The 27,002-nt window shown below is 39.2% G+C and overlaps 1 protein-coding gene across 1 annotated transcript in view; it reads right to left on the bottom strand.

The window, feature by feature from the left end:
• The window catches only part of LOC139755697 (uncharacterized), a 705,696-nt gene that overhangs the window by 35,790 nt on the left and 642,904 nt on the right, over positions 1–27,002 (bottom strand). The window contains exons 14-15 of the mRNA XM_071674343.1: positions 10,709–10,957; positions 9,753–9,983 (exon numbers count right to left, since the gene is read on the bottom strand). Coding sequence (XP_071530444.1) covers positions 9,753–9,983; positions 10,709–10,957 — 480 coding nt within the window. The remainder of the gene's footprint in view (positions 1–9,752; positions 9,984–10,708; positions 10,958–27,002) is intronic.

Here is a 27,002-nt window from a genome sequence, read left to right on the forward strand (position 1 = left end):
ATATATATATATATGTGTGTGTGTATATATGTATATGTCTGTATATGTTTATATATGTATTCGTTGAAATGTATTTGTATGTAGCTGTGCGTGCGTGGACATATATGTATATACATGTGTATGTGGGTGTGTTGGGCAATTCTTTCTTCTGTTTCCTTGCGCTACCTCGCAAACGCGGGAGACAGCGGCAAAAAAAAAAAAAAAAAAAAAAAAATATACATATATATATATATATATATCATTATTATTAATCTATCAATTATATTTTGTCGCTGTCTCCCGCGTTATCGAGGTAGCGCAAGGAAACAGACGAATGAACGGTCCAACCCAACAACATACTCATGTGTATACATATATGTCCACGCACGCACAGCTACATACCAAAACATTTCAACGAATACATATATAAACATACACAGACATATACATATATACACATGTACATACTTCACACTTGCTGCATTTATTCATTTTCGGCACCATCCAGCCACACATGAAATGACAACCTCTTCCCTACATAAATATCCATTTCCTTATATAAGTATTCCTCGTACATATTCTTCAAAGGAAACACCTGATCCAGACATCCTCTACCACTTCTCAAACCAAACAGCTCTTCTCCAATCTGATGGTCTGTACATGCATTCACCCTCTCAATCAATACCTTCCCATATAATTTCCCAGGAATACTCAACAAACTTATGCCTCTTTAATTTGAGCACTCACCCCTATCCACTTTGCCTTTCTACAATGGCACTATGCACGCATTCCGACAATCCTCAGGCATCCCACTATGAGTCATACATACATTAAATAACCTTACCAACCAGTCAACAACACATTCACCCCATATTTTAATAAATTCCACTGCAATACCATCCAAACCTGCTGCCTTGTCGGCTTTCATCTTCCGCAAACCTTTTGCTGCCTCTTCTCTGTTTATATATATATTTTTTTTTTTTGTCGCTGTCTCCCGCGTTTGCGAGGTAGCGCAAGGAAACAGACGAAAGAAATGGCCCAAACCACCCCCATACACATGTATATACATACGTCCACACACGCAAATATACATACCTACACAGCTTTCCATGGTTTACCCCAGACGCTTCACATGCCCCGATTCAATCCACTGACAGCACGTCAACCCCGTATACCACATCCCTCGCATTCACTCTATTCCTTGCCCTCCTTTCACCCTCCTGCATGTTCAGGCCCCGATCACACAAAATCTTTTTCACTCCATCTTTCCACCTCCAATTAGGTCTCCCTCTTCTCCTCATTCCCTCCACCTCCGACACATATATCCTCTTGGTCAATCTTTCCTCACTCATTCTCTCCATGTGCCCAAACCATTTCAAAACACCCTCTTCTGCTCTCTCAACCACGCTCTTTTAATTTCCACACATCTCTCTTACCCTTACGTTACTTACTCGATCAAACCACCTCACACCACACATTGTCCTCAAACATCTCATTTCCAGCACATCCATCCTCCTGCGCACAACTCTATCCATAGCCCACGCCTCGCAACCATACAACATTGTTGGAACCACTATTCCTTCAAACATACCCATTTTTGCTTTCCGAGATAATGTTCTCGACTTCCACATATTCTTCAAGGCTCCCAGAATTTTCGCCCCCTCCCCCACCCTATGATCCACTTCCGCTTCCATGGTTCCATCCGCTGCCAGATACACTCCCAGATATCTAAAACACTTCACTTCCTCCAGTTTTTCTCCATTCAAACTCACCTCCCAATTGACTTGAACCTCAACCCTACTGTACCTAATAACGTTGCTCTTATTCACATTCACTCCTAACTTTCTTCTTTCACACACTTTACCAAACTCAGTCACCAGCTTCTGCAGTTTCTCACATGGATCAGCCACCAGCGCTGTATCATCAGCGAACAACAACTGACTCACTTCCCAAGCTCTCTCATCCCCAACAGACTTCATACTTGCCCCTCTTTCCAAAACTCTTGCATTCACCTCCCTAACAACCCCATCCATAAACAAATTAAACAACCATGGAGACATCACACACCCCTGCCGCAAACCTACATTTACTGAGAACCAATCACTTTCCTCTCTTCCTACACGTACACATGCCTTACATCCTCGATAAAAACTTTTCACTGCTTCTAACAACTTGCCTCCCACACCATATATTCTTAATACCTTCCACAGAGCATCTCTATCAACTCTATCATATGCCTTCTCCAGATCCATAAATGCTACATACAAATCCATTTGCTTTTCTAAGTATTTCTCGCATACATTCTTCAAAGCAAACACCTGATCCACACATCCTCTACCACTTCTGAAACCACACTGCTCTTCCCCAATCTGATGCTCTGTACATGCCTTCACCCTCTCAATCAATACCCTCCCATATGATTTACCAGGAATACTCAACAAACTTATACCTCTGTAATTTGAGCACTCACTCTTATCCCCTTTGCCTTTGTACAATGGCACTATGCACGCATTCCGCCAATCCTCAGGCACCTCACCGTGAGTCATACATACATTAAATAACCTTACCAACCAGTCAACAATACAGTCACCCCCTTTTTTAATAAATTCCACTGCAATACCATCCAAACCTGCTGCCTTGCCGGCTTTCATCTTCCGCAAAGGTTTTACTACCTCTTCTCTGTTTACCAAATCATTTTCCCTAATCCTCTCACTTTGCACACCATCTCGACCAAAACACCCTATATCTGCCACTCTATTATCAAACACATTCAACAAACCTTCAAAATACTCACTCCATCTCCTTCTCACATCACCACTACTTGTTATCACCTCCCCATTTGCGCCATTCACTGAAGTTCCCATTTCCTCCCTTGTCTTACGCACTTTATTTACCTCCTTCCAGAACATCTTTTTATTCTCCCTAAAATTTAATGATACTCTCTCACCCCAACTCTCATTTGCTCTTTTTTTCACCTCTTGCACCTTTCTCTTGACCTCCTGTCTCTTTCTTTTATACGTCTCCCACTCAACTGCATTTTTTCCCTGCAAAAATCGTCCAAATGCCTCTCTCTTCTCTTTCACTAATACTCTTACTTCTTCATCCCACCACTCACTACCCTTTCTAATCAACCCACCTCCCACTCTTCTCATGCCACAAGCATCTTTTGCTTTGACAAGAAAATAGTGAAATTGGAAAAAATGTTGCTTAGACATTGAAGCTTATTGATACAGTGGTTAAATTGATGAGAACTACTATTGACTTTTGTGTAAATAAATTATACATTTCCTTTTTCCATAACCAGAGGTTGAACCATTATGTGACATTCATTTTTTCTCTTCATTTCAAGCTAGAAGTTTCAGTTTTCTAAATTGTTTCTTACATTTTTCATATGTATATATATATGTATGTGTGTGTGTGTGTGTATGTGCGTGTGTGCGTGTATGTGTGTGTATGTGTATATATATATATATGTATATTATCCCTGGGGATATGGGTGAAAGAATACTTCCCACGCATTCCTCGCGTGTCGTAGAAAGCGACTAGAGGGGACGGGAGCGGGGGGCCAGAAATCCTCCCCTCCTTGTATTTTTTTAACTTTCTAAAATGGGAAACAGAAGAAGGAGTCACGCGGGGAGTGCTCATACTCCTCGAAGGCTCAGATTGGAGTGCCTAAATGTGTGTGGATGTAACCAAGATGTGAAAAGAGGAGAGGTAGGTAGTATGTTTGAGGAAAGGAACCTGGATGTTTTGGCTCTGAGTGAAACGAAGCTCAAGGGTGAAGGGGAAGAGTGGTTTGGGAATGTCTTGGGAGTAAAGTCAGGGGTTAGTGAGAGGACAAGAGCAAGGGAAGGAGTAGCAGTACTCCTGAAACAGGAGTTGTGGGAGTACGTGATAGAATGTAAGAAAGTAAATTCTCGATTAATATGGGTAAAACTGAAAGTTGATGGAGAGAGATGGGTGATTATTGGTGCATATGCACCTGGGCATGAGAAGAAAGATCATGAGAGGCAAGTGTTTTGGGAGCAGCTGAATGAGTGTGTTAGTGGTTTTGATGCACGAGACCGGGTTATAGTGATGGGTGATTTGAATGCAAAGGTGAGTAATGTGGCAGTTGAGGGAATAATTGGTATACATGGGGTGTTCAGTGTTGTAAATGTAAATGGTGAAGAGCTTGTAGATTTATGTGCTGAAAAAGGACTGATGATTGGGAATACGTGGTTTAAAAAGCGAGATATACATAAGTATACTTATGTAAGTAGGAGAGATGGCCAGAGAGCGTTATTGACAGGCGCGAGAAAGAGAGACTTTTGGATGTTAATGTGCTGAGAGGTGCAACTGGAGGGATGTCTGATCATTATCTTGTGGAGGCTAAGGTGAAGATTTGTATGGGTTTTCAGAAAACAAGAGTGAATGTTGGGGTGAAGAGGGTGGTGAGAGTAAGTGAGCTTGGGAAGGAGACTTGTGTGAGGAAGTACCAGGAGAGACTGAGTACAGAATGGAAAAAGGTGAGAACAATGGAAGTAAGGGGAGCGGGGGAGGAATGGGATGTATTTAGGGAATCAGTGATGGATATATATATATATATATATATATATATATATATATATATATATATATATATATATATATTATCCCTGGGGATAGGGGAGAAAGAATACTTCCCACGTATTCCCTGCGTGTCGTAGAAGGCGACTAAAAGGGGAGGGAGCGGGGGGCTGGAAATCCTCCCCTCTCACTTTTTTTTTTTTTTTTTTTTTTTTTTTTTTTTTTTTTCCAAAAGAGGGAACAGAGAAGGGGCCCAGGTGAGGATATTCCCTCAAGGGCCTAGTCCTCTGTTCTCAACGCTACCTCGCTAATGCGGGAAATGGCGAATAGTATGAAAGAAAGAAAGATATATATATATATATATATATATATATATATATATATATATATATATATATATATATATTTATATATATATATATATATATATATATATATATATATATATATATATATATATATATATATATATATATATATATATATATATATATATATATATATATAGATAGATAGATAGATAGATAGATAGATAGATAGATCATGAGAGGCAAGTGTTTTGGGAACAGCTTAATGAGTGTGTTAGTGGTTTTGATGCACAAGACCGGGTTATAGTGATGGGTGATTTGAATGCAAAGGTGAGTAATGTGGCAGTTGATGGAATAATTGGTATACATGGGGTGTTCAGTGTTGTAAATGGAAATGGTTAAGAGCTTGTAGATTTATGTGCCGAAAAGGGACTGGTGATTGGGAATACCTGGTTTAAAAAGAGAGATATACATAAGTATACGTATGTAAGTAGGAGAGATGGCCAGAGAGCGTATTGGATTACATGTTAATTGATAGGCGCGCGAAAGAGAGAAAGAGAGGTGCAACTGGAGGGATGTCTGATCATTATCTTGTGGAGGTTAAGATGAAGATTTGTATGGGTTTTCAGAAAAGAAGAGTAAATGTTGAGGTGAAGAGGGTGGTGAGAGTAAGTGAGCTTGGGAAGGAGATTTGTATGAGGAAGTACCAGGAGAGACTGAGTACAGAATGGAAAAAGGTGAGGACAATGGAAGTAAGGGGAGTGGGGGAAGAATGGGATGTATTTAGGGAATCAGTGATGGATTGCGCAAAAGATGCTTGTGGCATGAGAAGCGTGGGAGTTGGGTTGATTAGAAAGGGTAGTGAGTGGTGGAATGAAGAAGTAAGATTATTAGTGAAATAAAGAGAGAGGCCTTTGGACGATTTTTGCAGGGAAAAAATGCAATTGAGGGGGAGATGTATGAAAGAAAGAGACATGAGGTCAAGAGAAAGGTGGCATATATATATATATATATATATATATATATATATATATATATATATATATATATATATATATATATATATATATATATATATATATATATATATATATATTTTTTTTTTTTTTTTTCAAACTATTCGCCATTTCCCGCGTTAGCGAGGTAGCGTTAAGAACAGAGAACTGGGCCACTGAGGGAATATCCTCACCTGGCCCCCTTCTCTGTTCCTTCTTTTGGAAAATTAAAAAAAAATTGAGAGGGGAGGATTTCCAGCCCCCCGCTCCCTCCCCTTTTAGTCGCCTTCTACGACACGCAGGGAATACGTGGGAAGTATTCTTTCTCCCCTATCCCAGGGATAGTATATATATATATATATATATATATATATATATATATATATATATATATATATATATATATATATATTATATATATATATTTTATATATATATATATATATATATATAGTATATATATATATATATATATATATATTATATATTATATATATATATATATATATATATATATAAATATATATATATATAATATATATATATATATATATATATATATATATATATATATATATATATATATATATATATATATATATATATATATATATATATTATATATATATATATATATATATATATATATATATATATATATATATATATGTATATATATATATATATATATATATATATATATATATATATATATATATATATATATATATATATATATATATATATATATATATATATATATATATATATATATATATATATATATATATATATATATATATATATATATATATATATATATATATATATATATATATATATATATATATATATATATATATATATATATATATATATATATATATATATATATATATATTTATGCTTGTGGCATGAGAAGCGTAGGAGGTGGGTTGATTAGAAAGGGTAGTGAGTGGTGGGATGAATAATAAAGATTATTAGTGAAAGAGAAGAGAGAGGCATTCGGACGATTTTTGCAGGGAAAAAATGCAAATGAGTGGGAGATGTATAAAAGAAAGAGGCAGGAGGTCAAGAAAAATGTGCAATATGTGAAAAAGAGGGCAAATGAGAGTTGGGGTGAGAGAGTATCATTAAATGTTAGGGAGAATAAAAAGATGTTCTGGAAGGAGGTAAATAAAGTGCGTAAGACAAGGGAGCAAATGGGAACTTCAGTGAAGGGGGCAAATGGGGAGGTGATAACAGGTAGTGGTGATATGAGAAGTAGATGGAGTGAGTATTTTGAAGGTTTGTTGAATGTGTTTGATGATAGAGTGGCAGATATAGGGTGCTTTGGTCGAGGTGGTGTGCAAAGTGAGAGGGTTAGGTAAAATGATTTGGTAAATAGAGAGGAGGTAGTAAAAGCTTTACGGATGATGAAAGCCGGCAAGGCAGCAGGTTTGGATGGTATTGCAGCGGACTTTATTAAAAAATCGGGTGATTGTATATTTGACTGGTTGGTAAGGTTATTTCATGTATGTATGATTGATGGTGAGGTGCCTGAGGATTGGCGGAATGCTAGCATAGTGCCATTGTACAAAGGCAAAGGTTATAAGAGTGAGTGCTCAAATTACAGAGGTATAAGTTTTTTGAGTATTCCTTGTAAACTATATGGGAGGGTGTTGATTGAGAGGGTGAAGGCATGTACTGAGCATCAGATTGGGGAAGAGCAGTGTGGTTTTCGAAGTGGTAGAGGATGTGTGGATCAGGTGTTTGCTTTGAAGAATGTAGGTGAGAAATACTTAGAAAAGGAAGTGGATTTGTACGTAGCATTTATGGATCTGGAGAAGGCATATGATAGAGTTGATAGAGATGCTCTGTGGAAGGTATTAAGAATATATGGTGTGGGAGGCAAGTTGTTAGAAGTAGTGAAAGGTTTTTTCTAGGATGTAAGGTATGTGTACGTGTAGGAAGAGAGGAAAGTGATTGGTTCTCAGTGAATGTAGGTTTGCGGTAGGGGTGTGTGATGTCTCCATGGTTGTTTAATTTGTTTATGGATGGGGTTGTTAGGAAGGTCAATGCAAGAGTTTTGGAAAGAGGGGCAAGTATGCAGTCTGTTGTAGATGAGAGAGCTTGGGAAGTGCGTCGGTTGTTGTTCGCTGATGATACATCGCTGGTGGCTGATTCATGTGAGAAACTGCAGTAGCTGGTGACTGAGTTTGGTAAAGTATGTGAAAGAAGAAAGTTAAGAGTAAATGTGAATAAGCGCAAGGTTATTAGTTACAGTAGAGTTGAGGGTCAAGTCAATTGGGATGTAAGTTTTAATTGAGAAAAACTGGAGGAAGTAAAGAGTTTTACATATCTGTGAGTGAATCTGGCATCGGATGGAACCATGGAAGCGGAAGTGAATCATAGGGTGGGGGAGGGGGCGAAAATCCTGGGAGCCTTGAAGAATGTTTGGAGGTCGAGAACATTATCTCGGAAAGCAAAAATGTGTATGTTTGAAGGAATAGTGATTCCAACAATGTTGTATGGTTGCGAGGCGTGGGCTATGGATAGAGTTGTGCGCAGGAGAGTGGATGCGCTGGAAATGAGATGTTTGAGGACAATATGTGGTGTGAGGTGGTTTTATCGAGTAAGTAATGTATGGGTAAGAGAGATTTGTCGAAATAAAAAGAGTGTGGTTGAGAGAGCAGATGAGGGTGTTTTGAAATGGTTCGGTCACATGGAGAGAATGATTGAGGAAAGATTGACCAAGAGGATATATGTGTCAGAGGTGGAGGGAACGAGGAGAAGTGGGAGGCCACATCGGCGGTGGAAAGATGGAGTGAAAAAGATTTTGAGTGATTGGGGCCTGAATATGCAGGAGGGTGAAAGGCGTGCAAGGAATGGAGTGAATTGGAACGATGTGGTATACCGAGGTCGACGTGCTGTCAATGGATTGAACTAGGGCATGTGAAGCGTCTGGGGTAAACCATGGAAAGTTCTGTGGAGCCTGGATGTGGAAAGGGAGCTGTGGCTTAGGTGCATTATTACATGACAGCTAGAGACGGAGTGTGAACGAATGGGGCCTTTTTTGTCTTTTTCTAGCGCTACCTCGCACACATGAGGGGGGAGGGGGATTTTATTCCATGTGTGGCGTGGTGGCGATGGGAATGAATAAAGGCAGACAGTATGAATTATGTACATATATATATATATATATATATATATATATATATATATATATATATATATATATATATTTTCCCTGGGGATAGGGGAGAAAGAATACTTCCCACGTATTCCCTGTGTGTCGTAGAAGGCGACTAAAAGGGGAGGGAGCGGGGGGCTGGAAATCCTCCCCTCTCATTTTTTTAAATTTTCCAAAAGAAGGAACAGAGAATTGGGCCAGGTGAGGGTATTCCCTCAAAGGCCCAGGCCTCTGTTCTTAACGCTACCTCGCTAATGCGGGAAATGGCGAATAGTTTGAAAGAAAAAGAAAGATATATATATATATATATATATATATATATATATATATATATATATATATATATATATATATATATATATATATATATATATATATATATATATATATACATATATATATATATATATATATATATATATATATATATATATATATATATATATATATATATATATATATATATATATATATATATATATATATATATATATATATATATATGTGTGTGTGTACCTTGAGATGTATAGGTATGTATATTTGCGTGTGTGGACGTGTATGTATATACATGTGCATGTGGGTGGGTTGGGCCATTCTTTCGTCTGTTTCCTTACGCTACCTCACTAACGCGGAAGACAGCGACAAATCAAAATAAACCAATAAAAATATATATAATTATGTGTGAGTCTATGTATATTATCATTGTTATTATAGTTCTTTTGTTTCTAGTATAAGGAATGGCCATTGTACCTTTCCCTTAAGAACGGATCCCGTCTGTTTGGATATAACATTGAGACATATAACAATCAGCAGATGTGACCGTGAACTCTCGACGTTCATGTTGGTGGAAGCTGTGTGACGGTTGGTCAGTCCCTCCTCAAACGCCCGAGTCAAGTCATTGGCGGACGACACGTTTCGCACAGTCGCCCCTTGGACATGTACGCTGCCTTTCTTGTCCCTCTTGATTTCTAGACGATCACTCTGGGAAATAAAAGGAGAATCTCAGGTAAAGTACTTCTCGAGTATGGAAACTAAATCCTCACCACCTATCTATATTAAATGCACTTTCACATTCGTGCACACTTATGGAGGCGAGAGGAGAGACGGAACACATTTCAAGAATGTATTTAACTGTTAAGGGTGGGTTGGAAAAACGAACGTGTCTTTAATGGTCTTCCTGATGAGAAAAATTATCTTGCGGCCATGGTTTTGCACACACACACACACACACAGACACACACACACACAGACACACACACACACAGACACACACACACACAGACACACACACACACACACACACACACACACACACACACAAACACACACACACACAGACACACACACACACACACACACACACACACACACACACACGCACACACACACACACACACACACACACACACACACACACACACAAACATACACACACACACACACACACACACACACACACACACACACACACACACACACACACACACGTACACACAGTCAAATAGTACTGTACATCGGCCATACAGAATCCGTCAAAGGCCCTTCACAGACGAGGAAAACCTCATGAAATCATGAAGGTGTGTGTAAATAAGTAATATCCAGTGCTGTACAGTACACGTCACCAGACACACATATCAGACACATTAATTTTCATCCTCGACTACCATTGTGACTCGCAGCTCTTACCAGTGGAACCTACGCCTCACCTCGACACTAGTCACAGGTTTGAGAAGGTCAATGAGCTTGTCGTTGTAGAGTTCCATCATATAGGTTGACACGTGGACGTTATACCTCGCCCTGTTACTATTCACCAGTTGGAAGAGTCGCTGGAAGGCCCTCGGAGCGATGCCCGGGTTGGACTCTGTGCCCAACATGGTGTAGGTCTTGCCCGACCCCGTCTGTCCGTAGGCCATGATGGTCACGTTGAACCCATCCAGGGCCGATTGTATCAAAGCCTGTAACAATAGTTCACTGTATTAGAGCCTACAATAAAAGATGACTGTATAAGATCCTGTAACAATAGTTCACTGTATTAGAGCCTACAATAAAAGATGACTGTATAAGATCCTGTAACAATAGTTCACTGTATTAGAGCCTACAATAAAAGATGACTGTATAAGATCCTGTAACAATAGTTCACTGTATGAGAGCCTACAATAAAAGATGACTGTATAAGATCCTGTCACAATAGTTCACTGTATAAGATCCTGTAACAATAGTTCACTGTACTGAATCCTATATCAACAGCTAACAACATATATATGATAAGCAAGATACAGCCACCAGTGACGTGTGACATCTAAGGGGACTACCACTTGTTCTGGAGGGTAGGGAACGTCACGTGATGTGTCGGGGATGATGTGTCAAGTTCCACAGTCACCTGCTGGCGACCGTGCCTGGGCAGCCCTCACTAATAACTATCTAACCGAAATATCCCACAGCTGCTCCTTTTTATGGATCATATCCTTTTTGTGTCTTCGATTTATCGATTATCTTTATCTTAAATGGTACTGCTTTCCTGTGGCTGTTGTAATGTCTGGTAAAACTTGCTGATGATATTATCTATCGAGAATGTTCCTGGTCACCTGTTCAATATGCAACACTTTTTCATCTGAAGTGAAACTAAAGATGAAATACTCATCGCTTCAGCTGTTCCGATTATCAGTTGGTGATTAAATGCTACAGAAATGGGTCAATAGTTAATCACTTTTCTTTTCTCTCGTCCTCCAGGAATGTGCCTCTCATATTTTAGGATAACTACATTGAAGAAATTTTTAGGACATTGATACAATGTTTTCTTTGAAATATTTCTATCAAAATCTATATCATGTGGGAAGACACGATCACGTCCACTTGAATGTTGAAGGTCAATGTGAAGTTCCTCCTCCTCCTCCTCCTCCTCCCACTTTTCTGCCAGTATAAAAGAGATTTTAGTCCATGATCGGTGCCGACCATTCGACCTTAACGTGCTTAGACGGAAGGCCTAGTGGAGCCTCTGTTACGTATGTCGCAGGCATTTTGACCACGTCTTTACACCAGTCATCCCGGGTGACAAGTGATCTGTAACACAACCTGACGTCCCAAGCATACATCACTGAACACTGTTGGATGAATCATTCATATCTCCAGGCAACAGCCGTGGTGAGGCTGAGAGTCTGACTCATGGATCGAGCTGATCTCCATTAGTGACAAAAATAATTGTTGCGGTTGATGTGTCGTGTTCGTGTAACGTTATACCGTATTGTCCCAAGTATATGGTTGACCACAAGAATATGGTCGGTTTCCTACTGCCCGACCGAAAAGATAGGTGCCAGTCAAGGACACTGATCAAGACCTGGTTGGGAGTGTGTGGGAGAGGATAAGCGGGTGTTTCATTCTGTTTTTACTGGGGATGCCCTCAATGTTGTTTCCTAAGATGTTTGGGATGATGATTATCATGAAATCAATAAGAATATGTGTAGAAAATTCATCTTTTGTGTTTGAGGGCAAAAATTATACACAACACTTTGGTATGGCCATGGGTAATCCCCTCTACCCTGTGTTAGCAAATATTTACGTGAAGTATTTTGAAAGCTATTTGCTAAACACTATAAAGAAACAAAACATGATGTGGCTCCTACATGTAGGCGACGTTTTTTGCTTTTGGCCTAATGATCTACCCACTGCGGACTTTCTGCGTAAGTTAAAGTCATTAGCTCCCTCCATAAAATTTATTCACGCAGTTGAAATGGACAATAAATACCAATTTTGGATGTACAGGTCATCAGGAATAAAGGTATCTTGAAAACTAAGGTTTGCAGAAAACCTGCAATACTCTATCTTATGTCTACTATTATTCAAATCATCATATCAATGTAAAAAGATCGGTTTTCATATCTATGTACCTGAGAACATAAAGGAATTTCAAATCCTGAATTTCTAGATGATGAACTGAAAATGATTCAGTACATTGGACACAGCTTAAGATACCCTATAAGTATACGGAGCCTGTGTCAGAATACAGCAAGGAAACGTTTCTATAGTAACCAAAATAATAAGCCAGAACCTAAAATTACCAAAGAACCCTTATTCTTCCCATCCATGACAATTTTCTCGAATGTGTTCACATTCTGAAAGAACTTAATATACAATTAGTATTCAAATATGATAGCACCATCAAGAAAGCGCTAATCAAAAATAGCCCATCAAATAATACAATTGTTATTTATAAACTCCCATGTAAAGATTGCAACCACAATTATATTGGACAATCGGGGAAAGATTTGGAGACTAGGATCTCACAACACAATTAGTGTTAAGATAGCCAAACAGAGTAACGGCCTATTTCAACACAAAGCTGACTTTGATCACCATATCGACTGGGAGGGAGCTAAGGCCACAGCGAAATCAAGTTGTTTCAGTGAAAGAAATATAGTTGAATCATGTTTGATCTCTGGCACATTTGATCATAATGTAAATGTGTCCTTCGGCCACTCTAAATGTGAGAAAATGTTAACTGAAACAAATATTGAGAAATATCGATCATAACAATCCTGACCACATAACATGTAAGGAGAGGAAGTTCAGATATCATGTCACATAATTATTACCCAACTGCTTCCTCTCTCACTGCTACCTCATTGCTCATAAGGACTTCAGTACTTGAATCTCCCCCACTCAGTCTGAGGATGAATTAAAGGAAAGTACTGAACGTCTCTTCTTTCTCTTTCCAGTGGTGATTGTACACAAACACACACACACACACACACACACACACACACACACACACACACACATATATATATATATATATATATATATATATATATATATATATATATATATATATATATATGTGTTTCTTTCTTTCATACTATTCGACATTTCCCGCGTCAGCGAGGTAACGTTAAGAACAGAGGACTAGGCCTTTGAGGGAATATTCTCACCTGGACCCCATCTCCGTTCCTTCTTTTAGAGAATTAAAGAATAAAAAAATGAGAGGGGAGGATTTCCAGCCCCCCCGCTCCCTTCCCTTTTAGTCGCCTTGTACGACATGCAGGGAATACGTAGGAAGTATTCTTTCTCCACTATGTCCTGGGATATATATATATATATATATATATATATATATATATATATATATATATATATATTTTTTTTTTTTTTTTTTTGGTTTGTCGCTGCCTCAAGCGTTTGCGAGGTAGCGCAAGTAAACAGACGAAAGAAACGGCCCAACCCACCGCCATACACATGTGTATACATACGTCCACACACACAAATATACATACCTACACAGCTTTCCATGGTTTACCCCAGACGCTTGACATGCCCTGATTCAATCCACTGACAGCACGTCAACCCCGGTATACCACATCGATCCAATTCACTCTATTCCTTGCCCTCCTTTCACCCTCCTGCATGTTCAGGCCCCGATCACACAAAATCTTTTTCACTCCATCTTTCCACCTCCAATTTGGTCTCCATATATATATATATATATATATATATATATATATATATATATATATATATATATATATATATATATATATATATATATATATATATATATATATATATATATATTCATTTTGCTTTGTCGCTGTCTCCCACGTTTGCGAGGTAGCGCAAGTAAACAGACGAAAGAAATGGGCCAACCCACCCCCATACACATGTATATACATACACGTCCACACACGCAAATATACATACCTATACATCTCAATGTACACATATATATACACACACAGGCACATACATATATACCTATGCACACAATTCACACTGTCTGCCTTTATTCATTCCCATCGCCACCTCGCCACACATGGAATACCATCCCCCTCCCCCTCATGTGTGCGAGGTAGCGCTAGGAAAAGACAACAAAGGCCCCATTCGTTCACACTCAGTCTCTAGCTGTCATGCAATAATGCCCGAAACCACAGCCCCCTTTCCACATCCAGGCCCCACACAACGTTCAACTGTTTACCCCAGACGCTTCACATGACCTGAATTCAATCCACTGACAGCACGTCAACCCGGTATACCACATAGATCCAATTCACTCTATTCCTTACCCTCCTTTCACCCTCCTGCATGTTCAGGCCCTGATCACTCAAAATCTTTTTCACTCCATCTTTCCACCTCCAATTTGGTCTCCCACTTCTCCTCCTTCCCTCCACTTCGGACACATATATCCTCTTGGTCAATCTTTCCTCACTCATTCTCTCCATGTGCCCGAACCATTTCAAAACACCATCTTCTGCTCTCTCAACCACGCTCTTTTTATTTCCACACATCTCTCTTACCCTTACATTACTTACTCGATCAAACCACCTCACACCACATATTGTCCTCAAACATCTCATTTCCAGCACATCCACCCTCCTGCGCACAACTCTATCGATAGCCCACGCCTCGCAACCATACAACATTGTTGGAACCACTATTCCTTCAAACATAGCCATTTTTACTTTCCGAGATAATGTTCTCGACTTCCACACATTCTTCAAGGCTCCCAGGATTTTCGCCCCCTCCCCCACCCAAAGATTCACTTCCGCTTCCATGGTTCCATCCGCTGCCAGATCCACTCCCATATATCTAAAACACTTTACTTCCTCCAGTTTTTCTCCATATATATATATATATATATATATATATATATATATATATTTTTTTTTTTTTTTTTTCTTTTATTATTTTCCTTTGTCGCCGTCTCCCGCGTTTGCGAGGTAGCTCAAGGAAACAGACGAAAGAAATGTCCCAACCCACCCCCATACACAATGTATATACATACACGTCCACACACGCAAATATACATACCTGTACATCTCAATGTACACATATATAGACACACACACAGACACACACAAATATACCCATGCACACAATTCACACTGTCTACCTTTATTCATTTCCATCGCCACCTCGCCACACATGGAATACCATCCCCCTCCCCCCTCATGTGTGCGAGGTAGCACTATGAAAAGACAACAAAGGCCCCATTCGTTCACACTCAGTCTCTAGCTGTCATGCAATAATGCCCGAAACCACAGCTCCCTTTCCACATCCAAGCCCCACACAACTTTCCATGGTTTACCGAAGACGCTTCACATGTCCTGATTCAATCCACTGACAGCACGTCAACCCCGGTATACCACATCGATCCAATTTACATTAATACTTGCCCTCCTTTCACCCTCCTGCATGTTCAGGCTCCGATCACACAAAATCTTTTTCACTCCATCTTTCCACCTCCAATTTGGTCTCCCACTTCTCCTCGTTCCCTCCATCTCCGACACATATGTCCTCTTGGTCAATCTTTCCTCACTCATTCTCTCCATGCGCCCAAACCATTTCAAACCACCCTCTTCTGCTCTCTCAACCACGCTCTTTTTATTTCCACACATCTCTCTTACCCTTACATTACTTACTCGATCAAACCACCTCACTCCACAAATTCTCCTCAAACATCTCATTTCCAGCACATCCACCCTCCTGCGCACAACTCTATCCATAGCCCACGCCTCGCAACCATACAACATTGTTGGAACCACTATTCCTTCAAACATACGCATTTTTGCTTTCCGAGATAATGTTTTCGACTTCCACACATTCTTCAAGCCTCCCAGGATTTTCGCCCCCTCCCCCACCCTATGATTCGCTTCCGCTGCTTCCATGGTTCCATCCGCTGCCAAATCCACTCCCAGATATCTAAAACACTTTACTTCCTCCAGTATTTCTCCATTCAAACTTACCTCCCAATTGACTTGACCCTCAACCCTACTGTACCTAATAACCTTGCTCTTATTCACATTTACTCTTAACTTTCTTCTTTCACACACTCTACCAAACTCAGTCACCAGATTCTGCAGAGTCTCACATGAATCAGCCACCAGCGCTGTATCATCAGCGAACAACAACTGACTTACTTTCCAAGCTCTCTCATCCACAACAGACTTCATACTTGCCCCTCTTTTCAAAACTCTTGCATTCACCTCCCTAACTACCCCATCCATAAACAAATTAAACAACCATGGAGACATCACACACCCCTGCCGCAAACCTACATTCACTGAGAACCAATCACTTTCCTCTCTTCCTACACCACGTACACATGCCTTTCATCCTCGATAAAAACTTTTCATTACTTCTAACAACTTGCCTCCCACACCATATATTCATATTCCTATGAGTCCACGGGAAAAATGAAACAGGAAAAGTTCCCAAGGGCACTTTCGTGTAATAATCACATCATCAGTGGAGACACAAGAGAGAAATATAAGTCAGTTGATATACATCAAAGAGACGAAGCTAGGACGCCATTTGGTAAACATATATATATATATATATATATATATATATATATATATATATATATATATATATATATATATATATATATATATATATATATATATATATATATATATATATATATATATATATATATATATATATATATATATATATATATATATATATATATATATATATATATAGCGTGGGGCTGGAAATCCTCCCCTCTCGGTTATTTTTAATTTTCCAAAAGAAGGGACAGAGAAGGGGGCCAGGTGAGAATATTCCCTGAAAGGTCCAGTCCTCTGTTCTTAACGCAGTCTCGCTAATGCGGGAGATGGCGAATAGTATGAAAGAAAAGAAATATATATATATATATATATATATATATATATATATATATATATATATATATATATATATATATATATATATATATATATATATATATATATATATATATATATATATATATATATATATATATATATATATATATATATATAAGTATCCGTATGTAAGTAGGAAAGATGGCCAGAGAGCGTTATTGGATAACATGTTAATTGACAGGCGCGCGAAAGAGAGACTTTTGGATGTTGATGTGCTGAGAGGTGCAACTGGAGGGATGTCTGATCATTATCTTGTGGAGGCTAAGGTGAAGATTTGTATGGGTTTTCAGAAAAGAAGAGTGAATGTTGGGGTGAAGAGGGTGGTGAGAGTAAGTGAGCTTGGGAAGGAGACTTTTGTGAGGAAGTATCAGGAGAGACTGAGTACAAAATGGAAAAAGGTTAGAACAATGGAAGTAAGGGGAGTGGGGGTGAAATGGGGTGTATTTAGGGAATCAGTAATGGATTGCGCAAAAGATGCTTGTGGCATGAGAAGAGTGGGAGGTGGGATGATTAGAAAGGGTAGTGAGTGGTGGGATGAAGAAGTAAGATTATTAGTGAAAGAGAAGAGAGAGGCATTTGGACGATTTTTGCAGGGAAAAAATGCAATTGAGTGGGAGACGTATAAAAGAAAGAGACAGGAGGTCAAGAGAAAGGTGCAAGAGGTGAAAAAGAGGGCAAATGAGAGTTGGGGTGAGAGAGTATCATTAAATTTTAGGGAGAATAAAAAGATGTTCTGGAAGGAGGTAAATAAAGTGCGTAAGACAAGGGAGCAAATGGGAACTTCGGTGAAGGGTGCAAATGGGGAGGTGATAACAAGTAGTGGTGATGTGAGAAGGAGATGGAGTGAGTATTTTGAAGGTTTGTTGAATGTGTTTGATGATAGAGTGGCACATATAGGGTGTTTTGTTCGATATGCTTGCAAAGTGAGAGGGTTAGGGAAAATGATTTGGTAAACAGAGAAGAGGTAGTAAAAGCTTTGCGGAAGATGAAAGCCGGCAAGGCAGCAGGTTTGGATGGTATTGCAGTGGAATTTATTAAAAAAGGAGGTGACTGTATTATTGACTGGTTGGTAAGGTTATTTAATGTATGTATGACTCATGGTGAGGTGCCTGAGGATAGGCGGAATGCGTGCATAATGCCATTGTACAAAGGCAAAGGGGATAAGAGTGAGTGCTCAAATTACAGAGGCATAAGTTTGTTGAGTATTCCTGGTAAATTATTTGGGAGGGTATTGATTGAGAGGGTGAAGGCATGTACAGAGCATCAGATTGGGGAAGAGCAGTGTGGTTTCAGAAGTGGTAGAGGATGTGTGGATCAGGTGTTTGCTTTGAAGAATGAATGTGAGAAATACTTAGAAAAGCAAATGGATTTGTATGTAGCATTTATGGATCTGGAGAAGGCATATGATAGAGTTGATAAAGATGCTCTGTGGAAGGTATTAAGAATATATGGTGTGGGAGGTAAGTTGTTAGAAGCAGTGAAAAGTTTTTATCGAGGATGTAAGGCATGTGTACGTATAAGAAGAGGGGAAAGTGATTGGTTCTCAGTGAATGTAGGATTGCGGCAGGGGTGTGTGATGTCTCCATGGTTGTTTAATTTGTTTATGGATGGGGTTGTTAGGGAGGTGAATGCAAGAGTTTTGGAAAGAGGGGCAAGTATGAAGTCTGTTGGGGATGATAGAGCTTGGGAAGTGAGTCAGTTGTTGTTCGCTGATGATACAGCGCTGGTGGCTGATTCATGTGAGAAACTGCAGAAGCTGGTGACTGAGTTTGGTAAAGTGTGTGAAAGACGAAAGTTAAGAGTAAATGTGAATAAGAGCAAGGTTATTAGGTACAGTAGGGTTGAGGTTCAAGTCAATTGGGAGGTAAGTTTGAATGGAGAAAAACTGGAGGAAGTAAAGTGTTTTAGATATCTGGGAGTGGATCTGTCAACAGATGGAACCATGGAAGCGGAAGTGGATCATAGGGTGGGAGCCTTGAAGAATGTGTGGAAGTCGAGAACATTATGTCGGAAAGCAAAAATGGGTATGTTTGAAGGAATAGTGGTTCCAACAATGTTGTATGGTTGCGAGGCGTGGGCTATGGATAGAGTTGTGCGCAGGAGGATGGATGTGCTGGAAATGAGATGTTTGAGGACAATGTGTGGTGTGAGGTGGTTTGATCGAGTAAGTAACGTAAGGGTAAGAGAGATGTGTGGAAATAAAAAGAGCGTGGTTGAGAGAGCAGACGAGGGTGTTTTGAAATGGTTTGGGCACATGGAGAGAATGAGTGAGGAAAGATTGACCAAGAGGATATATGTGTCGGAGGTGGAGGGAACGAGGAGAAGTGGAAGACCAAATTGGAGGTGGAAAGATGGAGTGAAAAAGATTTTGTGTGATCGGAGCCTGAACATGCAGGAGGGTGAAAGGAGGGCGAGGAATAGAGTGAATTGTATCGATGTGGTATACCGGGGTTGACGTGCTGTCAGTGGATTGAATCAGGGCATGTGAAGCGTCTGGGGTAAACCATGGAAAGCTGTGTAGGTATGTATATTTGCGTGTGTGGACGTATGTATATACATGTGTATGGGGGTGGGTTGGGGTATTTCTTTCGTCTGTTTCCTTGCGCTACCTCGGAAACGCGGGAGACAGCGACAAAGCAAAAAAAAAAAAAAAATATATATATATATATATATATATATATATAAATATATATACATATATATATATATATATATATATGTATATATATATATATACATATATATATATATATATATATATATATATATATATATATATATATATATATATATATATATATATATATATATATATATATATATATATATATATATATATATATATATATATATATATATATATATATATATATATATATATATATATATATATATATATATATATATATATATATATATATATATATATATATATATATATATATATATATATATATATATATATATATATATATATATATATATATATATTATCCCTGGGGATAGGGGATTAAGAATACTTCCCACGTATTCCCTGCGTGTCGTAGAAGGCGACTAAAAGGGGAGGGAGCGGGGGGCTGGAAATCCTCCCCTCTCGTTTTTTTTTTTTTTTTAATTTTCCAAAAGAAGGAACAGAGGGGGCCAGGTGAGGATATTCCAAAAAAGGCCCAGTCCTCTGTTCTTAACGCTACCTCGCCAACGCGGGAAATGGCAAGTAGTTTAAAAGAAAAGAAAAGATATATATATATATATATATATTCCCTGGGGATAGGGGAGAAAGAATACTTCCCACGTATTCCCTGCGTGTCGTAGAAGGCGACTAAAAGGGGAGGGAGCGGGGGGCTGGAAATCCTCCCCTCTCGTTTTTTTTTTTTAATTTTCCAAAAGAAGGAACAGAGAATTGGGCCAGGTGAGGGTATTCCCTCAAAGGCCCAGTCCTCCGTTCTTAATGCTACCTCGCTAATGCGGGAAATGGCAAATAGTTTGAAAGAAAGAAAGATATATATATATATATATATATATATATATATATATATATATATATATATATATATATATCATCCCTGGGGATAGGGAAGAAAGAATACTTCCCACGTACTCCCTGCTTATCATAGAAGGCGACTAAAAGGGGAGGCAGCGGGTGGCTGGAAATCCTCCCCTCTCATTATTTTTTTTTTTTTCAAAAGAACGAACAGAGAAGGGGGCCAGGTGAGGATATTCCCTTAAAGGCCCAGTCCTCTGTTTTTAACGCTACCTCGCTAATGCGGGAAATGACGAATTGAATGAAAAAAAAAAAGATGAATTACATATACTTAAATATATATATGTATACCCTAAAATAACTCATTTCGGCACATTCACTCTCCTCCACACAATTCTGTCTATAGCCCACGCCTTGCAACAATAAAACATTAGCGGAACCATTATCCCTTTAAGCATACCTATTTTTGCTTTCCAAGATAACGTTCTCGCCTTCCACACATTTTTCAATGCTCCCAGAACTCTCGCCCTCTCTCCCACCCTGTTACTCACTTCCGCTTCCAAGGTTCCATCCGCTGCCAAATCCACTCACAGATACCTAAAACGCTTTACTTCCTCCAGTTTTTCTATATCTAAACTTATCACAAAATTGACTTGTCTCTCAACCCTTCTGTACTTAATAACCTTGCTCTTATTCACACTTAATCACAGCTTTCTTCTTTGACACACTTTACCAAACTCAGTCACCAGCTTCTGCAGTTTCTCACTTGAATCAGCCACTAGCGCTGTATCTTCAGCGAACAACAACTGATTCACTTCCCAAGCTCTCTCATCCACAACAGATTGCGAACTTGCCCCTCTCTCCAAAACTCTTGCATTCACCTCCCTAACAATCCCATCCAAAAACAAATTAAACAACCTTGGAGACATAATGCAAACCTGCCGCAAACCGACGTTCACTGAGAACCAATCACTTTCATCTCTTCTCACTCGCACAGATGTCTTACATCCTCGATAAAAACTTTTCACTGCTTCTAACAACATGCCTCCCAAACCATACATTCTTAATACCTTCCACAGAGCATCTCTATCAACTGTATCACATGCCTTCTCCAGGTCCAAAAATGCTACATACAAATCCATTTGCTTTTCTAAGTATTTCTCTCATATATTCTTCAAAGCCAACACAAGATCCACACATCATCTACTACTTCTGAAACCACACCGCTCTTCCCCAATCTGATGCTCTGTACATGCCTTCATCCTCTCAATCAATACCTTCCCGTATGATTTCCCACGAATACTCAACAAACTTTTACTTCTGTAATTTGAGCACTCATCTTCATCCCAGTTGCGTTTGTCCAAAGGCACTATGCATGCATTCCGCCAATCCTCATGCACCTCATCATGAGTCATAAGTACAACAAATAGCCTTATCAACCAGTCAACAACACAGTCACCCCCTTTTTTGAAAAATTTCACTGCAATACCTTCCAAACCAGCTCTCTTGCCGGCTTTCATCTTCTGGAAAGCTTTTCCTACCTCTTCTCTGTTTACTAAATCATTCTCCCTAACCTTCTCACTTCGCACACCATCTCGACCAAACCTCCCTATTTCTGACACTTTATCATCTTACACATTCAAAAAACCTTCAAAATACTCAATCCATCCCTATCTCACATCACCATATCTTGTTATCACATCCCAATTAGCTCCCGTCATCGATTTCCATTTGTTCTCTTGTCTTATGTATTCTATTTACCTCATTCCAAAAAATCTTTTATTCCCTCTAAGATTTATTAGGGCTAATGTATAAATATATATATATATATATATATATATATATATATATATATATATATATATATATATATATATATGTATATATATATATATATATATATATATATATATATATATATATATATATATATATATATGTATATATATATATATATATATATATATATATATATATATATATATATATATTTTTTTTTTTTTTTTTGCTTTGTCGTTGTCTCCCGCGTTTCCGAGGTAGCGCAAGGAAACAGACGAAAGAAATGGCTCAACCCACCCTCATACACATGTATATACATACGTCCACACACGCAAATATACATACCAGCACAGCTTTCCATGGTTTACCCCAGATGCTTCACATGCCCTGATTCAATCCACTGACAGCACGTCAACCCCGGTATACCACATCGCTCCAATTCACTCTATTCCTTGCCCTCCTTTCACCCTCCTGCATGTTCAGGCCCCGATCACACAAAATCTTTTTCACTCCATCTTTCCACCTCCAATTTGGTCTCCCTCTTCTCCTCTTTCCCTCCACCTCCGACACATATATCCTCTTGGTCAATCTTTCCTCACTCATTCTCTCCATGTGCCCAAACCATTTCAAAGCACCCTCTTCTGCTCTCTCAACCACGCTCTTTTTATTTCCACACATCTCTCTTACCCTTAAGTTACTTACTCGATCAAACCACCTCACACCACACATTGTCCTCAAACATCTCATTTCCAGCACATCCATCCTCCTGCGCACAACTCTATCCATAGCCCACGCCTCGCAACCATACAACATTGTTGGAACCACTATTCCTTCAAACATAGCCATTTTTGCTTTCCGAGATAATGTTCTAAACTTCCACACATTCTTCAAGGCTCCCAGAATTTTCGCCCCCTCCCCCACCCTATGATCCACTTCCGCTTCCATGGTTCCATCCGCTGCCAGATCCACTCCCAGATATCTAAAACACTTCACTTCCTCCAGTTTTTCTCCATTCAAACTCACCTCCCAATTGACTTGACCCTCAACCCTACTGTACCTAATAACCTTACTCTTTTTCACATTTACTCTTAACTTTCTTCTTTCACACAATTTACCAAACTCAGTCACCAGCTTCTGCAGTTTCTCGCATGAATCACCCACCAGCGCTGTATCATCAGCGAACAGCAACTGACTCACTTCCCAAGCTCTCTCATCCCCAACAGACTTCATACTTGCCCCTCTTTCCAAAACTCTTGCATTCACCTCCCTAACAACCCCATCCATAAACAAATTAAACAACCATGGAGACATCACACACCCCTGCCGCAATCCTACATTCACTGAGAACCAATCACTTTCCTCTCTTCCTACACGTACACATGCCTTACATCCTCGATAAAAACTTTTCACTGCTTCTAACAACTTGCCTCCCACACCATATATTCTTAATACCTTCCACAGAGCATCTCTATCAACTCTATCATATGCCTTCTCCAGATCCATAAATGCTACAAACAAATCCATTTGCTTTTCTAAGTATTTCTCACATACATTCTTCAAAGCAAACACCTGATCCACACATCCTCTACCACTTCTGAAACCACAGTGCTCTTCCCCAATCTGATGCTCTGTACATGCCTTCACCCTCTCAATCAATACCCTCCCATATAATTTACCAGGAATACTCAACAAACTTATACCTCTGTAATTTGAGCACTCACTCTTATCCCCTTTGCCTTTGTACAATGGCATTATGCACGCATTCCGCCAATCCTCAAGCACCTCACCATGAGTCATACATACATTAAATAACCTTACCAACCAGTCAACAATACAGTCCCCCCCTTTTTTAATAAATTCCACTGCAATACCATCCAAACCCGCTGCCTTGCCGGCTTTCATCTTCCGCGAAGCTTTTACTACCTCTTCTCTGTTTACCAAATCATTTTCCCTAACCCTCTCACTTTGCACACAACCTCGACCAAAACACCCTGTATCTGCCACTCTATCATCAAACACATTCAACAAACCTTCAAAATACTCACTCCATCTCCTTCTCACATCACCACTACTTGTTATCACCTCACCATCTGCGCCCTTCACTGAAGTTCCCATTTGCTCCCTTGTCTTACGCTCTTCCAGAACATCTTTATATTCTCCCTAAAATTTAATGATACTCTCTCACCCCAACTCTCATTTGCCCTTTTTTTCACCTCTTGCACCTTTCTCTTGACCTCCTGTCTCTTTCTTTTATATGTCTCCCACTCAATTGCATTTTCTCCCTGCAAAAATCGTCCAAATGCCTCTCTCTTCTCTTTCACTAATACTCTTACTTTTTCATCCCACCACTCACTACCCTTTCTAATCAACCCACCTCCCACTCTTCTCATGCCACAAGCATCTTTTGCGCAATCCATCACTGATTCCCTAAATACATCCCATTCCTCCCCCACTCCCCTTACTTCCATTGTTCTCACCTTTTACCATTCTGTACTCAGTCTCTCCTGGTACTTCCTCACACAAGTCTCCTTCCCAAGCTCACTTACTCTCACCACCCTCTTCACCCCAACATTAACTCTTCTTTTCTGAAAACCCATACAAATCTTCACCTTAGCCTCCACAAGATAATGATCAGATATCCCTCCAGTTGCACCTCTCAGCACATTAACATCCAAAAGTCTCTCTTTCGCGCGCCTGTCAATTAACACGTAATCCAATAACGCTCTCTGGCCATCTCTCCTACTTACATAAGTATACTTATGTATATCTTGCTTTTTAAACCAGGTATTCCCAATCATCAGTCCTTTTTCAGCACATAAATCTACAAGCTCTTCACCATTTCCATTTACAACTCTGAACACCCCATGTATACCAATTATTCCCTCAACTGCCACATTACTCACCTTTGCATTCAAATCATATATATATATATATATATATATATATATATATATATATATATATATATATATATATATATATATATATATATATATTTTTTTTTTTTCTTTTTTTTCTTGCTTTGTCGCTGTCTCCCGCGTTTGCGAGGTAGCGCAAGGAAAGAGACGAAAGAAATGGCCCAACCCACCCCCATACACATGTATATACATACGTCCACACACGCAAATATACATACCCACACAGCTTTCCATGGTTTATCCCAGACGCTTCACATGCCCTGATTCTATCCACTGACAGCACGTCAACCCCGGTATAGCACATCGATCCAATTCACTCTATTCCTTGCCCTCCTTTCACCCTCCTGCATGTTCAGGCCCCGATCACACAAATACTTATTCACTCCATCTTTCCACCTCCAATTTGGTCTCCCACTTCTCCTTCTTCCCTCCACCTCCGACACATATATCCTCTTGGTCAATCTTTCCTCACTCATTCTCTCCATGTGCCCAAACTATTTCAAAACACCCTCTTCTGCTCTCTCAACCACGCTCTTTTCATTTCCACACATCTCTCATACCCTTACGTTACTTACTCGATCAAAACACCTCACACCACACATTGTCCTCAAACATCTCATTTCCAGCACATCCATCCTCCTGCGCACAACTCTATCCATAGCCCACGCCTCGCAACCATACAACATTGTTGGAACCACTATTCCTTCAAACATACCCATTTTTGCTTTCCGAGATAATGTTCTCGACTTCCACACATTCTTCAAGGCTCCCAGAATTTTCGCCCCCTCCCGCATCCTATGATCCACTTCCGCTTCCATTGTTCCATTCGCTGCCAGGTCCACTCCCAGATATCTAAAACACTTTTTGTGTGTGTGTGTGTGTATATGTGCGTGTGTATTTGTATGTATATATATATATATATATATATATATATATATATATATATATATATATATATATATATATATATATATATATATATATATATATATATATATATATATATATATATATATCATCGCTTGGGATAGGGGTGAAAGAATACTTCCCACGCATTCCTCGCGTGTCGTAGAAGGCGACTGGAGAGGACGGGAGAGGGGGGCCAGAAATCCTCCCCTCCTTGTATTTTTTAACTTTCTAAAATGGAAAACAGATATAT

This window comes from Panulirus ornatus, chromosome 19, assembly GCF_036320965.1.
Source record: "Panulirus ornatus isolate Po-2019 chromosome 19, ASM3632096v1, whole genome shotgun sequence".
Lineage (NCBI taxonomy): Eukaryota > Metazoa > Arthropoda > Malacostraca > Decapoda > Palinuridae > Panulirus > Panulirus ornatus.